Source organism: Etheostoma cragini, chromosome 4 (genome assembly GCF_013103735.1).
Source record: "Etheostoma cragini isolate CJK2018 chromosome 4, CSU_Ecrag_1.0, whole genome shotgun sequence".
Classification (NCBI taxonomy): Eukaryota; Metazoa; Chordata; class Actinopteri; order Perciformes; family Percidae; genus Etheostoma; species Etheostoma cragini.
Window position 1 is genome coordinate 25,614,531 of NC_048410.1, and position 16,508 is coordinate 25,631,038.

A 16,508-nucleotide genomic window follows, 5' to 3' on the forward strand; every position below is an offset into this window, starting at 1 on the left:
CAAAACCAAGAGAGACAAGGTAAAGAGAGCTCCAGCCCAGTCGGGCCAGAACTCTCCCCAACCGGATCGGGCTGTATGTCATGTCTCCCTTTAGTTTTATTATATTCTTGATTATATGATAGATAAATCTGAAAACTATGTGACTAACTACTATTCCCTAACAATATTCTATTCTATGCCCTAACTAGTGTATCAAAATAAGTCCCCAGCTGTCTAAAACTATTATTACAGCAAAACCAAGAGAGACAAGGTAAAGAGAGCTCCTGCCCGGTCAGGCTAGAACTCTCCCCAACCGGATCGGGCTGTATGCCAAGTCTCCCTTTAGTTTAATTATATTCTTAATTATATGATAAATAAATCTGAAACTATTTCACTCATACATTGTAGGCACCATGTACATATACAAATATACTGCCACTTATCAAATACAGTCTTCGTCTATTAAGTCTTTCCTACTTGTTGATAGCATAAAAAGGAAAAAATGAACAAAGAAGTTAGAAAGCAGAATTAATTAAAAGCAGACTAAAAACAATTTAATAATGTCATTATTATTTCATTAATACATTTTTCATGTTACTTGTGTGTCGCAAAAATGACGTAAAAGACTAGTGTGTAAAGTAATAATAATAATACATTTTATGTATAATGCACTTTTCATCAATAGATCTCAAAGTATTACAGGTAGAAAGAAAAAAATTTAAAGAAATTAATAAATAATCGTCAGACCACAGAAATATATAGGATACTATATCAACATAAGATTACACATGGACGTATGTATGGACCACATATCTGCCCATTGCACACAGTGCTTACATTTTGTATATATTTGTTTTTGTATTTATTGTTTATTTTTGTCTAATATGTTTGTTTGTGTGTACTATGTATACACCAATTACCAAGATGAACCTGGTATACTTCAGGACTACAGTAAAATCACTTACACAAAGTCAAAGGTAAAAGTGAAGAATAAAGCCACACGATCAGACCAGGAAAAATGCTTTAATTTACCGCTGTTGTTTTTGAAATGGTTAAAAAGAGACAAAGGTTGTTCAATAAATGGCAGGAGAATGTATTTGTTTCATCAGTTATGCTTACGTAACAAGAATAAGAACAAGAATATAAAATTAGAAAATGAAAACTTAACAAATTTTTTACACAATAACAAATCAGCTCACACTCTTGCACACATAAACCTGTCAAGTCCAAAATGCTTTATGACCACCACTGGGATGAGGATTGACAAGGAAGTCAGCATGAGCTATAGCTCTGGAATTATGTACAGAGATGTTCACATACACTCATTTCCTGTTGTTGTGTGTGCTGGTGCCTAATCCTAGCTGCTGACTCATTACAAAACCCAGACTGGGAAAAGGGTCATGTCCCTCCAGCTTCACCTGTGTGATCTGATTGGAAGCAGAGATCTATAACAGCTATTTGGCAGCATGTCCACATGAGTCACACACACAGCTGTTGTCTGGGAAAGTTACAGAGTGCACTTCATGAGAGAGAAAGAGAGAGAGAGAGTGACTGAGGGAAGGTAGGCAGGACAAATGATGCGTGAGAAGTATTACAACAGTTCACAGGTGCAAAAGTCATCTCATTGGTTAGATTAGAAGCAGAAGCAGCCATATTCATTCTGTCAAAGTTCATGAAGCAAAACAGACATAAGGGAAATCAGGGGGAGCAAGTAGTGTGAAGCATGCCCATTCTGCTAACAGAAACAACGCCATGTTGCCTTCAGTGCTTCTAAGTGATTCCTAAATGTTGGTGACATGGATGCTAATATCTGAAGAACCAAGCCAGCTGGATAAATGAAAATATGGTCAATGGTATTCTTTCATTTATATTCATTTGTATATTCAGTAAGCATGGGTGCTTGTTGTGGATATTGCAGGCTGCAGGCAAGTCCCTACATGTGTAATGCTGCATTCAAGCCAAGTCAGCTGAGAGACAGGAAAACCTCCAGTTATTGACACTTGGTAGCAATTGCGCATCGATCCCAGACGGTTAGCCCCATTAGCTTTGTAGTCACAACAGGTAAATGGAAAGTAAGGCTATATCGGCCATTTTGTTTTAATCATCATCATAATTTAACCAGGTATAAACAATGTATTGCTCCATTTAATGAATGATCTGCATAAGTCTTAATATTTGATTTTGTTACTGTAATGTTGACTTTGCCGCTGTTTTGTGATTGGTTCAGTGATGTCATGTGGGGGATACCGTCAGACTACTATCTTGGAACTTGTTTGTGTGATAGGAAATGAACACATTGTTGCCTGTTGACCGTTTAATATATATTTCTAAAGTCAATGGCTGTTATTTGGAGTTCATAGATGTGGTTCTTTTGGCTCTGCCCACTAACTTAACTGAGCCATCAATATTATTTCTGCCTCCACTATGAAAACATATCTCATCAGCAGATACATATGTGCATTTTGCCCTAAAGCTCAATGATAAGCTTTCCTTCATCGTCACTACTGCTGGTGTCTTCTGTATATTCCATGCAGCTTTGCGCAGGCCGTACTCCACTGGGCAGACACTCTGGCTCGTAGCCACGAAGCTGGCCAGACAAGTAAAAAGAGTGGCATTTGTTGGTAATCTCACTGCTCTGACTCGTGCAGTCAGTTAACGCTGTATCCTTGTTGTCTTGATAATCATCTAGTTCTGAGGATGTGAAGGTCTCTGACAACGTTTCCCCTGTCAATCCAGCAGAAGCTCTACTGACTTGAACAGAATAAAAATGTTGGCTGGGGTGAGTGGAGGGGGACGTGATGACATCAGGCAACAGACTTGAGTTCACTCCTGGGATGTTGTTAGCTGAGATGCTGCTCTGCTGCTGCTCCGGGTGAAAAAATGTTGGTTTTCGCTGAGGGCTGGACTCAATCTGTAAAAGAGCATGTTGTGTTTCTGTTAATGTGGCATGTGCTCTGATACCTTGACTTGAATCTGATTCACATAAGATCTGTGTTTGTTGGTTATGGACGATGCTGCTTTCCCAGTGTTGTCGTGAGAAATAGAAGTTGTTCATGTCCAGTGGAACCTGTGGAGAATTGGAAACGCTCTTCTGACTGCTGATGGAACAATGATTCAGGTTGATAGGCTTGCTTAGAGCTTGATGAGGGCTCTGTGGAGGGTACTCAGACATTCCTGAATGTGTCTGGGAAAGATTATGAAGATGCTGCTCAGATAGCCAAGAGTCTTTAAAGGAATCCACCTTTCTGTCTTCTACCTGTTAAGAAGAAATTAGAATATCACAATAATACAGTCATCATCCTTTCTGTCTTCTCATTAGCTTCCTGCATAGCTCAAATACCACAATGCCTAGTGTGTCCAGGGGACCATCACAGGGGTGTCAAGTTGCTCTTTCAATTAAACACCATGACCTTTGAAATCCTATGGCGGAGTTCTGCTTCTGTTATAATGGATTGCTGATGTTTTCAACTTTGGCAAAAGTTCATTAAGTCTCATGATTTATTTCTGACTTGCTACCATATGTGCTTCTGTGATATAAGAATATATTTCTGTTCTGTCGTGTAAATCTCTTTCCTTTTCGACCACATACTTTTCTGTTCCACACATTTCGGGGGATCATGTTGATTGTGCTGCGAATGTCTCATTTCTTGGTAAAAGTCATTATAAAATGAAAGCAATTCCACAACCCAACATGTCTGAAACCTGCTGGTTCCCCAGGTCAGGACAGTCTGAACACATCTGGCTCAGAGGAATATGTGGAACATTTAAGAGGAGTGTATTTAGAAAGAATGCCGGATTGATCGGATTGATCGGAAAGATCCGGCATTCTTTTTTGGGATTCAGTTTTCCTGTGACATGGCATCTGTGTGCCATGTCACTTTGGCCTGTGTAGTTTAGAGAGGGTTTATGTGTAGTATAAATATATATATATATGTATATTTATACTGTGTCCAGTATACAGTATGGATATGTGAAGGAGGTGGTTACCAAGTCCCAGTAGTTTTTGTCTAGGCTGTGCAATCATTTGTCAAATGATGCCAGTGTGTGCAATCTAAACACTGAAAAAATACAATCGTTGTATAATGAGCATTAAGCCAGTGGGCAGTGAATAAAGATATCTCACCTTTGGCTTTGTCATATCAGCTAAACAGGTGTATGTGCAGTTTGCCTCGGCCTGGTCCCACTTTTCCGGCACCTCGTCTGTCTCGATCTTACCATCTCCTGCCACCCCTGCACCTCCTCGCCCCTCCATGCATTGAACGTTTGTCTTTCCAGCCTCTTGGCTCTTCTTGGGCCTGCAGTCTGCACAGTCCGGATGCCCAGGGGCCTCTCCTTCTGTAATCACTTGGGGAAGAAAACCAAATAAAAAAGAGTTTTTTTCTTTAGGGCGGTGAATCCACAATGTTAATGCTAATCATTCACCTGAAACCTACAGCTGAATGTACAAACTGTAGCTGACTTTGGATAAAAGCACAACAACAACAAATATCACAGTCAATGACAAAATAATTGATGTAAGGGACTGTTCTTTTTTTTTTTTATTTAAGGGGCCAATGGAGGAGTTTTGGAACCTTTAATCAAAATAGACCTGACCCTCCCTCGCCAGCAATAACTTTTTCTATGACCATCCTGAATGATTTGGAAAAGACGCACGACCCTCCCCAGTAATTTAGGGATGCCTTCTGTTCTGGTTTGCACTTGGCAAAGATGGCCCGTCTAAATTGTCTGCCATTGCATTACTAAACCCACTTCTGATAGCCCACATGTCACAGTAACAAGGCCAACAATGGTCAAATAAAAGCCACATGGACTGTGAGTTTTAACCATGACTTCATTTCACCATTGAGACATTTTAAAATGAACCATGATTTGATTATTTTGTCCATAAAAGTTATGGGTTTTAGTGATTCTGCAATAATCAACAAGGCCTCCACTCTGCAAACCAGTGGTGTTATGTTGCCATCTTGTGGTAAAACCTGGTTTGTCTTGAAATGTGCACAGATTAGTAAAAGCAATCCAGAGCAGTCTGCACATCAGTATTAGATCAGACCCATTCTTGTTGTCTCTGTTCTCAGGGACATGGGAATGGAACAAAAACAATGACCGTCCACACCAGTCAAGCCCTTAGCCCTTTTACAGGTAAATAGCTAGCTAGACTATCTGTCCAATCAGAGTTTTCCGTTGACAACTAAAACTACTTTCGAACGTACACATGTTCCACCATAACAAGTTCCTTCCTGAGACTATTTAGCAGAGGCACAGTGGCTCCGTCCAGAGTTTAGCCCCGCCAAAGATGATTGTTATTGGTTCCAAATTCCAACAATCCAGAACCTGTTTTCCTACCATTCAGGAAGGCTGTGTGGACTACTCACAAAGTATAAACTTCAGGCTTCAGGGGCCCTTTGCAGTTGGGTGCCATGTGTAAACTGTATGGTTAGGGTCATTATCCCAGAATCGGGGGGAACATAAGACACAAAGTGTTCACCTAAAGCGGAGGGGAACACTATCAAACACTCTTAAATCAGCTATTCCTCTCATAGTCATTGTTTACATATACATCCAATGTGCTGGAGTACAAAGCCTAATCAAAGAAAACTTTTCAAACTGTACAACGTAAATACTTTGCATAATTAAAATAGTCAAATAGTTACCTGCAGGAGCGCTCTGAATACTTGTGAGCACAGCTGGGATGTCTTCGGGTCTTTCTAACCTGACGTTAGAAGACACTGAAATAAAGTGAGCACGTTGTTTTTCTGAGTGGGTTGAACTGTTTGAATCCTGTAATTCACTTAGAGTCATTTCCTGGAAATCCTCTGAATGTTGCGCCCTGTCACATCCCATGTTTGGATGTTTCATTGAAATGTTTGCCTCTGACAATGTCAATTCCACTGAATTACTGCCGTAGGTGGTTGCTTGGGAGTTTAGCTGCCTTGAAGCTTGAAATTTATTGATGGAAATTGAAGAAACTGCCCCCGAGAGTTCATCAGCACCCTCAGCACAGGCCTGACTGAGGCCGACCTGAAGAGGGGGGTGGGTCTCTCCACTTTCTGTGGCTTTCATTGTGCCTACATTACATGAAGCTGCTTGATTTTTAAAGCAAGAGAGAGAGGCCCCGCTGAGCTTGTGTTGGCCAGAGAGTGTTTGAGAGATCAGTCCACCTTGGCTGACCCTTCTGTCCCGCAAAGGCTGCTCCTCAGCACAACGGTTCAGCAAAAGGGGAAGTTCCTCCTCTGAAGTGTGGCTCCTTCCTGACTTTGCCCCTTTGAGTAAAGCAGCAGTTGACATATTGTCCGTAGAGCTCTGAGTCACAGTGAACGTGTTCCCATGAGCGTACTGGTGTGGGCGTATCGACGCGCCAAGTGCCTCAGCAGGTGTAGATTGAGCTGATGCTGTAGCCTGAGTGGGAATACTGTCTTTAGTCAGGGTGAGATTTGTCTCTTTCTTCCCAATTTGTGCAGACATTTGAGGATTTTTTCTCTCCATGGTATCTGTGGGTAAAGACTCACTTTGGTTACCATGCTGTTGATGTTCTTGCTGGAGATGGTCACTTCCATCATTGCTACTTCCCATGGTGACAGAGCTTTGAGCGTCATTCTGGGTCACTTCCGGGGCCACTGCTTTCACATCCTGTCTCTGTGAGAGTGCGCTACCTGCTTGCCTCTCAATTTGGGGTTCCATGAGAGCCAGCTGCTCGTCAGATATGATTTGGAGGCAGATCTGGAGGTCTGCTGTGTGAACATGAAACACGTTCTGAGCATCCGGCTGCATCTGGTTATACGGCACAATGTGACAAGGAACGAGCGGAGTGTTTGAGCTGCCATATGCACTGTTTAGAGGGCTCAAATGGTCTGATGCTGGCGACTGTGTGTGGGACAAAGGGGGATTAGGGTTAGTTAGACCTTGTGAGAAAGTTGCAATGTCAGCAGCAGACATTTTACTGTTTGCTGTGGTTATGGTAGGTGTTGCAGGGATGTTCCAAGGTCTGGGTAACTGCATAGGCTCTGAGCTCTGTGTAGATTTCAAGGTGTGTATTAAAGTGCTGCATAGTCCTGCCTGATCATTTTGTAGGCAGGATGTGGTTATTGTATTTGCTGCAAATTGCCTGTGCTCTACAGCATTTGAACTTAGTCTTGATGTTTTAGCCTGATACACGGTTGTGGCTTTGCAAGGCAAGAGCAGCTGGTCTTGTGTGCTAGAAGAATTTATCTTTTTGACATCACAAGTCTGCATCAACGGTGAGGTGACAGATTTAGACGTTTTGAACAAGGGTGAGGCTTGAGATGATGACAGAGCAGATGTGAAAGTTCCCGTTTGTTTATCCACAACATGCGGTGAAGGATTTGAATCAGGTTCTGCAGTATTAGGTAACCTGAGCTGGTACTTGGGTAGGAAGCTTGCCTTGGCAGGGGAGGACGTGGAAGTAGCTGGCGAAGTGCTAACAGATGGTGTATTTGCATTGATTATGCATGTTGGGAAGAGAGCTGCTTTTAACTGAGTATGTTTTTGAAGGTTGATATAACTGAGATTTGTGTCCTGCTGAGGCCCACTGCCAGTGACAGAGGAAAGGGGATGAGTTGGTGTGTTTGGGTTGGTTTTAATCTCCAGAGGGCAAATTGTTTTGTCATCAGTTTTCTGCTTTTTCTTGTCAGAGGGATTATGGGCTCCAGATAGCTGCAAGGGCAAGTCAGTATGTTTTTCTTCAATCAATCTCCCAGGTTCTGCTCTGTTCATGCTGTCTGTTTGGTGGCTAACCGATGATCCCATTGAAGATAATGGCAGTATTGACAAAGACAGGTTTCTCTGGAGTGGAGACTTAAGAGAGCTGCATGATGCCTGAAGCTGGCTGGTAATTAGATTCAAATCCCCAGCAGAGACCAGAGATAGTTTGGCAGGAGGGCAGCCTGGATGACACAGAGTGGCACTGCTGCTGTTGTAGGAGATTGTTGTAACTGTCTCCTTATGCACTTTTTGCAGTCCCTGAACAACCTCGGGAAGTGGGTTTGTCATACATTTCCTGCCTTTGATAACACTGTCATCACCACCTTTCTCAGCACTGTACAGCTTCTTAAATGTCCCTCCCCCGTACATATACCACTTGTTGTACGCAAACTTCTGAGCTTTCTTCCTCCGAAACTTTCTGTTGCTTGGCTCTCCACAAATGTCACCACCGTCCCCATCGCAGCTGAGACTGCTGGTGCACGCCTCCTCCACAGATGAATTCACAAAGAGACCGTCTGTTGCGTGGTTGCCGTCTACGGCCGTCTGCCGGACCAGTGGGCGATGGGTCGATGAATGCTGGTTTACAGGCTTGATTGAGAAACCTGTTGGATTGATGTGGCCGGAGCTTCCCCTCTGCCCAAGTGTTACATAATCCCTGTGATAGTAGGAGGTTGGGCCGCTCCTCTCAGGCTGCAGGAGGGTGACACTGAAAGGCAGGGAGTTGCTGCGGGTCAGGGGAGCATGCTCCATGGCGTTGGAGTGCTGAGTGGGCACAGAGCTGTAGAAGTCATGCTTCCTGTTTCTTTGTAACCCACCATTGGGAGTCTTACTGATCCTCATATCAAAGTGAAAGGAGTCCTTGTACGTGTACGGCATGGGGAGGTCAATGCTACCCTGCTTTGACAGAACCGTCTTCCGTGGCCTTACATTCTCCAGCTGTTTGTCCTCCACAACAGCTGTATTTTCTGAAATCAGCTTAGATATTCGCTCCTCCAGTGTATTCTGCTCCTGCTCCGTTGCAATGTATTTGGGTTCCTGTCCACCCTGGCTTGGGGCCAAAGGTGTTTGTGGGCTGGGGGTTTCTTTAAGATGCTCCTTAGTAGACTCTGTGACGGAATCCATACTGTGGTCAAGTAAAACGCTGCCAGGGCTCGGGTAGTGGTCACTGCTCTCACTGAAGCCTGAGTCTGTGCTCTCGTGGCTCTGGGATTTTCTTGTAGATTCAGAGCTCTCCCACTGCTTGGAGAACCGAGTGGCTTCTTGTCTTTGAAGGGGAAGATGTCGACTGGCGGTCAGCAAGGGGGTTTCATTTGCCATCTTTTGTTTGTCTCCTTCTCTTTCATTTGCTTCTGTTTTCTGACCTGCTGGGGTCATCACATTCTGTTCACAGCCAGAACGTTGTGTCTTTACAGAATAGACGTTTGCAGCACTGGCTGTACAGGTGATCTCTGCAGCAGGTAGTGTGGCATCGTTTTCCATGCTGCCGGACTTCTTGCTGTGCTCATCTAGAGACAAACTGGAGCTGGACATGTTGTCTACGCTGCTCTGCTCTGATTCCGACGATAGGCGGGCATGAGCCTGAGTACGTTTGTGTTTGTAGAGGTTACTCTGAGTCTTGAAGGAAACGCCACAAGTGGTGCAGGGGTAAGGCCGCTCCCCAGTGTGGCAGCGGAGATGCTTCTCCAGTACACTGGGCTTCATACAGTCCCGTCCACAGTGAGGACACATGTGCTTTCCTGCTGACTTGGGTCTGGGTGTAGCAGCGGCAGCCGGCAGACTCAATCCCAGCTGAGACTGCAGTCCTCCAGCAATATGAAGTGTCAGAAACGGAAGCGTCTCCTTGGAATAAAGTGGCGGCATGGTCAGCTGGAGTGTGGCTGGCTCTTGGGCCGCTGCAGGCTGTGCTGTGTGGATGTAAATAGCCGTCAGTGGGGCCTGGACCTCCATCCTTTTCTCTGTCTGCGCTGCGATGGAGCTGATGTGCAATGGAGCACTCGCCAATCCTGGCCTGCCAGTCTCCATGGTAACCCTGCTGCTGTCGTGATGCACTAGTGCCAGGTCTCTAATTACCTGAACGATAAGAACAGTTTGCATTAGACCTCAGCTCAAACAGGGCAGATCCATCTATTTAGAGACGACATTTTGCTATTGCACCGGTGGAACAGACACAAAGGAGCATAGCAACGGATAAATGAACTAAAGCAGTAAAGGATATGACAGATATGCTGTACGCTTTAGGACAGATGGCAAATATAGAAATTACTCCAGTCTGGATTCTGTATGGTGATACAATCCAGGGGGACATGGTGTACAATGATGTCCACAATCCTTCAGCATAAAGAAAACACACATATATATATAAATATATATATATATATATATATATATATATATATATACAGTATATATATATATATATATATATAGAGTGATACCATTTTAACTCTTAACATATTTTTTGTAAGCAGGCAGTGGAAATACACAGACTTGGATTGCAAGGTTATATACAGGAGGGAATGGATGAGAGTGACTCACATCAAGAGAAGGATGAGGGAATCAGATCAGAGGCTTTCATATAACCCAAATAAAATGTGTCTGCTGACATTAGCGGTTGTTCTCTCTCCAGTCTGCACCAAGTAAATGGCAATCCCTTGATGTTAACAGTAGAATGAGGCAGCTTGGTCTCCTGACAGACTGTCATATTTGTGCAGTAATCTAATCAAAGGGTAAAGTCACCTACATGAAAAGATGAATAGCTTCATCCGAGGTCAAGCAAATTCCATTTCCTGTTGCTGTCATGCTGCTTCTACATTTATGACTTTGCATAATTCACCCACAGAGGTACACTTAGCATGAGGAGCAGGCTTTTTTAGCTGTACATCTTTAGAACACCCACGTTGGATACATTTCACTGAGGAAAGTTCATATTCGAGTGAAAACAAGAAAAACTGTGTGAGTGTATTTTAATTTTAAACATAATTTTTTTGAAACTTTTTTTTATTTATCAGTTTATTTGTCAAGGACAATGCAGCACACATTATTACATACATAATTATCACAGTAAAGGCTATAACAATATGTGTAGATGTGTTGCATGAAAGGTTTCTAACCAATAGGCTAATTTGCAACCCCAGTACTTGCCTTTTAAAAAAATAATCCAGATATGATGCAGCCAGGCATCTAGCACAGACAATAGATTATAACACGGTCAACAGTGTGTGTGTGTGTGTGTTTGTGTGTGTGTGTGTGTGTGTGTGTGTGTGTGTGTGTGTTTGTGTGTGTGTGTGTGTGTGTTTGTGTGTGTACTTGCTCCTGCATTTATGGACCTGACTCAGTGGCTACATGTTTGGTTATCTTTCAACTAGTATTGTATGTATGAAATGTTTTCAGTTTGGTTTGTGTTTTTAATTTAGTTGGTAAATCATTCCCAAAATCTGTCCCTATCACTGAAAAACATGACAGGCCAAAAGTGGACGCCCCTCTGTTATGCAGTTGCCACCCACTGCTCACTGCTTTTGTCACAAGAGGACGGAGTACGGCGGGAGCTAGATTATTTGCGCATTTATAAATCAGTTTAAGAAAAGAGAACTTAATAAAGCTATCAAAATGTATAAGCTTGTATTTCTGTACAATCAGCCAGTGGTGCCACATTGTTGGTTTCTGATCCATTATGTTAAGTGCCTGTTTGTATAATGATATGATGGCTTCGACTGTTGTCAAGGAGTCTTTGTCCCATACGGTAGCACAGTAAAATAAGTGGGATCATGGGAGTATCGTGGCATGAAAAAACAGACAGGTATGTGACCCCTTATAATTCTGAAACAGTTCAGGTTTGTCCAAACAGTCTTACAAAGTTTGCTCATGTGTTTATTGAATTTGAGATGGGAATCCAGAACAATACCTACAGATTTAAATTCCTCAACTTCATCTACTCGGTTACTGTAATTTGCATTCACTTCCTTTCAGCTATGTAAATATGTCACATGGTTACACATAATTTATAAAGACATACAACTGTAGTGTGGACCTCTGAAGTACTCAGAGAGATGTTTTATTGCCAGTTAGTATATACAAGAGTGTCCTGGAATTGGTTTAAAAAGAGGTCAAACTGTCCTGAAAAAAGATTTAAACATCAACATGTAAACAAAAAGGAAGACTAGATTCTAGATGTGTCTCATTTCTTATTTGCTCTATTGATCTGATTTCCAATTGCTGTTCTGATGGCAGAATGATTGAAAAGAGGATATATCTGATGGTGTTGCCATCATTGTGTAGAGGTGAGAATAACAGAATCATCATGCAAAAGTCACTCACCTTTTGTACTTTGCACTTCAATTAGCAACAGTCCTCCAGCTTAGTCTTCTGCAGTGAACAGCCCCATCCTCAGGGCTCCTGCTGCTGTCAATCCATCTTGTCATCCAAGGCCGTGTGCTCCAGTCTGATTGTCTCTCACAGATATTTCACGTGAACAGTTTCTTGTTGAGGAAGCGGAAGAAATGCAAATGAGAGAAAAAAAGATGTACTATGAAAGTGGTGATGCAGAGAGGAGGAGAGTGGGGGCTGGCTGGGTGGGTGTGTAGCTCTCTAACTAAGACTTCCGGAGGAGAAGTTGAAAACATAGATTACACATAGTGAAAGAGCACAGAGGCCCTGAGCGCACATGGAAGGATTTAAGGCTAGCACAAAGTGTTGTGCAGAAGTGAGAGTGACTGTTTGGCAGAGGAAGTGCAGTCACAGAGGCGAGCTTACCTTCAACAGTCACGTTGGCTGACTGACTTTACAATCAACAGTTTGTGGCAGTCCCTGACTTCTAGCCCACTCATATACCTGTGCCCCCACCTCCCTTCTTCCTCCCACACACTGTTTCATACACCCACAAAGACTAGGGTGCAGCAAAGCTAATGTTGCCGTGGCCGCTTTGCTGCACGTGCACTGCTCTCACTCTCTCAGGCAGAAAGAAAATGGATGAGCTGTGAGAGGCTGGAGTGAATTTGCCACCTCCAACCACAGCCCCCTTACAGTATGTTTCATTTTGCAGCGTTATACCAGTTCACACCGCACATGCTTATATAGTAGTACAGTTGCCCTTTTCTGGAAAAAAATGTCTCAATTATTGGCTGCATTTGCTGTTGCTGGATTTAAAACGGCAAAATAGTGAATTCAAAAAGCAGAATACAGATTGCAATGGCTCTGTTTTAAACTCAGGTATCTGACAAATTCTGAGGAATGATGTGTTATTTCTGGCAGCAGTATCCTTCAACTTGTCCCTGATTAAACCAGTGAACAAAACATATGATCTCACACAACAATACACAACCATCTGTTTGGCCCAAATGTCAACAGCTGATCATTGCTACTTTCTAACATTTCATGATGACTTAAAACCCAAACAAATGCAACACATACTTTTTTCACATACACACCCACATTTTGTCCACATGGCCATGCCTCCTAATGGCCAATTCCAACCAGTGTCAGAGACACAGTTGGGGCATCCTTGTGTGGACAACCTGAAAGAAGACAAGTATCAGCTCTGTTTTCCACTCTACCCCCTGAGAAAAAGAACTGGCTCAGATTCTAGTTAGTGACTTCACTTTTCTCTGTTTGGTGTTGGGTGTCAGGAAGTGCATACAGCTGCCTGATGCCGCTGGAAACGACGCTGATGAGAGCGGTAAGACTCGACCAAAACACTGAGCTAAAAGAAGACAAAACGTTGTTTAGAGCGGAGAGAAGCAGCAGAGATTGGGATAATTCCCACTTGCATGTGAGACTCATTTGATTTAAGACAAAATGATTGACTAAAGCTGCATTAGGTGTATTCTATTCTATTTTCTTTTTAAGTGTGAATATATTTATATTCCCTCCTGCCAATAGCTCTGATCTAAATGATCAGATTTTTGTCATCAGTGTGTCATTGTGTAGGATTGAATGCAACTTTGAGATGACATCTGCTGAAAGAAATCAAATACTTTTTATATCGTTTCACTGCTACGTACTATCTGGTCTCCAAGGCAACTGCAGGCTGGCCCACTGAGAGCATGCTTTGTGTTGACATGGTAACAAGACACCTCATACCATGCCTGTTTTCTAGCACACAGCTCACAGTCCTGCAGGGTTGAAGTTGAGTTCCAGTCCTGTTTTTAGAGACTGAGTCAGATGAAAGGTTTTTAAATCACACAGTCTGTGTGGATTTGCACAGATGTCTTCAACAGTGAGCAGGCGTTTAGTAATGTTGATTGATTGTATTTTGGTCATGTTGCTCATGGTTACTAGGATACAGGGTTGAGTCAGGTTTTACAGCTGATGGTCAGCAGTGACCAGAGACCAACAACATGTGTTCTGATCCTCCTCCTGGTCCACATTGCTGAAAAAGAACTTAGTTGTTTTCTTTGTTATTATTGCTGTTGTTATCCATGTAATTAACATGTATTTGCATCTGTATAACATTTGTATGAATGCAGTAGTGGCCAACTGTTAATTCTTCTATGTTTGTTGTATTTCTATGCTTTAAAAAATAAAGTTTACAAAAAGCTAATGTCATCATGCAAGAACTACAACTAAAGAACATCTGTAATCACTTAAGACAAAGAAGACTGTGAAGTTGTCTGCCTCCGTGCACTGCAATAGACGAGCGCTTTCCTGTCACGGTCCTAGCTCCAAGGTACCCGAGGTAAAGATCCAGCTTATTTTGTTTGTTTGTGAAAGGGTCCCTTGCTGCACTTTTGCACATGGAATGACAAATGTCAGATGTATCATTTGAATATACTCATTTCTCTATCATCCATACGTATGCACACTCCACTGTCTTTTTGTTTTGCTAGCAATTAAAGTGCTGAGCCACATTGCAGGAAGTGGCAACTGAGAGACTGTGAGTGGGTGGGTGCTGAACTGCTGCAGGCCTATATCCACTTACATGTTCACTTTTGTCTTTTCAGTGGATAAAGCCACAGTGTGCAATTGCTCTTGGAGGAATTGTTGGGTCTTTGTAAATAATAGTGTGGTCTATACCTACTCTATCTCTTAAGTGTTCTGAGATAACCCCTGCTATGATTTAAAACTATTAACACAATGGAACTAAAGAACTGCCGTCTCCTTCCCCAGTTTTATCTTCAGCACCACTACCAATACCGCTACTAGTACAAGCTGCCAACCCCAGTGTGTGTACCTGTCAGTGTTAACGTCTCAACCATAATACTTGTCTCTGTCGCAGTCTCAGCTATGTTCAGCATGTAATTCAGCAGAAGGCATTTTCAAGCTTTCAACTGCAGAGCCAAGGCTGTAATCCTAGCAATGTAGCTGTGCTCGGTCGGGTACAACAGCTCCTCCCAGCTGTTCAAGCTTAAAGTCTTTGAGATGTTGTACTTGTGCACCCTCTGCTTGGCCTTTAGTGTCACACCTCTCACATAGCAGTAGGGCTGTAATCAACCAAAGAAAATCTTGGTTGACTAAAGTCATGACGTTAGATTAATTAACTGTAGTGTCCCGTAGTACTTGTCCTTGTAGACTATTTGCAGTATATTAAATTGTTTTTGACCTTATTATTTTGCACTGAAATGACACTCGTCTGTCGGCTCTGACAGCGCTGCATCAGCACTCTGTGCATGTCCTCGCATGGAGGAGGTGGGGTGTGGCGTCATGGCGCTGTATATTAAAAAAGTTCTTAAAATCTCAGCCGTCCACAACAGCAATGGGCCTCATATCCTGAACAATAAAGTCGACAATTCCTTCCGTGATATATTATTTTTGCGTTTGGATGGTAGAGGCTTAACATCCAGCGGGGTCAGTTGTTGCGGGAGGGTGCGCCGGTAGTTATAAAACAATTATTAGACTATGAAATATGCCAAATCTGATATGTTTTATATAGCCTACTCAAAACAGACAGGGCAACCTAACGCAGACAGGTTAGCTTACCGTTTTTAGGTGATAGCCTATGCCATGTTTGATATGATATGTGATATGACTGTTGCTTGCAACTTTGCATTCGACTTTTTTCCGTTATCTATTTTGTAAAGTGCTGCCACACTGCCGATGTCTTCGACATGGTTGAGGAGGACTGACTGTAAAAACAATGAAATAAATATTCAGCAAACCACAAAAACAATTCAATCTGTACCCAGTGGGTTGGGCTAATTGAAAACAAAGGGGGTGTTCTGAAGACAGACTGTTACCTGTGAAACAGGGATGCTCTGAAAACAGCCCCATTAGCAATAAGTGCTTTCCACCCATAGACCGTAATGGTCTATGCTTCCACCTGATGAAATAACACGGCAAAAAAATCGACCAATCAGATTTTTTGGTCGAGCCAGAACGTATCAACCAATAAATCGACTAGTCAACTGGGAGATTACAGCCCTACATAGCAGAGGTGCAAAATGCTTTATACACACCAGGGTCAGGCAGTGAAAGGCAGCACAGTAAGACTTCAAGCATATAAAGAAGGGGACTTTTCAATATTGCCATTAAATAAAGAGGACACATTTATAGTGTAGTGCATTGTTAGTGCTTTTTTTTCTTCACTGAACACCTGACTATCGAAAGAGGGTTAAGTTAAGCAAAGTTGATGCAAAATGAGGACGTAAGACCGTCTCCCCGCCAGAACAATAACACAACTTACAACTAACACTTATTAGTAATAAAACACCCCCTGGAATGATCTGCTAGTAGACAGATTAAATACCACCATTACTGAAAGACACCTAATACATCCAGATAAAATATACAATAAAAGGTATATGTAATGCCCAAAAGTGGTAAGTTTAGTGCCTTGTGATGTTTTAACATAAATAAAGTACATGGTGAATATATGTTAC

The 16,508-nt window shown here is 42.5% G+C and overlaps 3 protein-coding genes across 3 annotated transcripts in view; 1 reads left to right on the plus strand and 2 right to left on the minus strand.

Moving 5' to 3' along the window:
* Window positions 1–1,040: 1,040 nt before the first annotated feature.
* Window positions 1,041–4,330, minus strand: LOC117943187. The gene is made up of 2 exons (XM_034869175.1): window positions 4,103–4,330; window positions 1,041–3,235 (listed from the first exon to the last, which is right to left on the minus strand). The coding sequence occupies exons 1-2, from the start codon at window positions 4,229–4,231 to the stop codon at window positions 2,447–2,449; spliced, it is 918 nt and encodes a 305-aa protein (XP_034725066.1). The 5' UTR covers window positions 4,232–4,330; the 3' UTR covers window positions 1,041–2,446.
* An 803-nt stretch (window positions 4,331–5,133) lies between these two features.
* The window catches only part of cstf1 (cleavage stimulation factor, 3' pre-RNA, subunit 1), a 22,991-nt gene continuing 11,616 nt past the window's right edge, over window positions 5,134–16,508 (plus strand). Inside the window, exon 1 of the mRNA XM_034869162.1 lies at window positions 5,134–5,141. The gene's annotated coding sequence lies outside the window, so the exon portion shown is untranslated. The remainder of the gene's footprint in view (window positions 5,142–16,508) is intronic.
* On the minus strand, window positions 5,364–12,693 carry znf831 (zinc finger protein 831). Its single transcript, XM_034869584.1, has 4 exons — window positions 12,013–12,693; window positions 10,234–10,434; window positions 5,601–9,768; window positions 5,364–5,464 (listed from the first exon to the last, which is right to left on the minus strand). Exons 3-4 carry the CDS (start codon window positions 9,718–9,720, stop codon window positions 5,364–5,366), a joined length of 4,221 nt encoding a protein of 1,406 aa, XP_034725475.1. The 5' UTR covers window positions 9,721–9,768; window positions 10,234–10,434; window positions 12,013–12,693.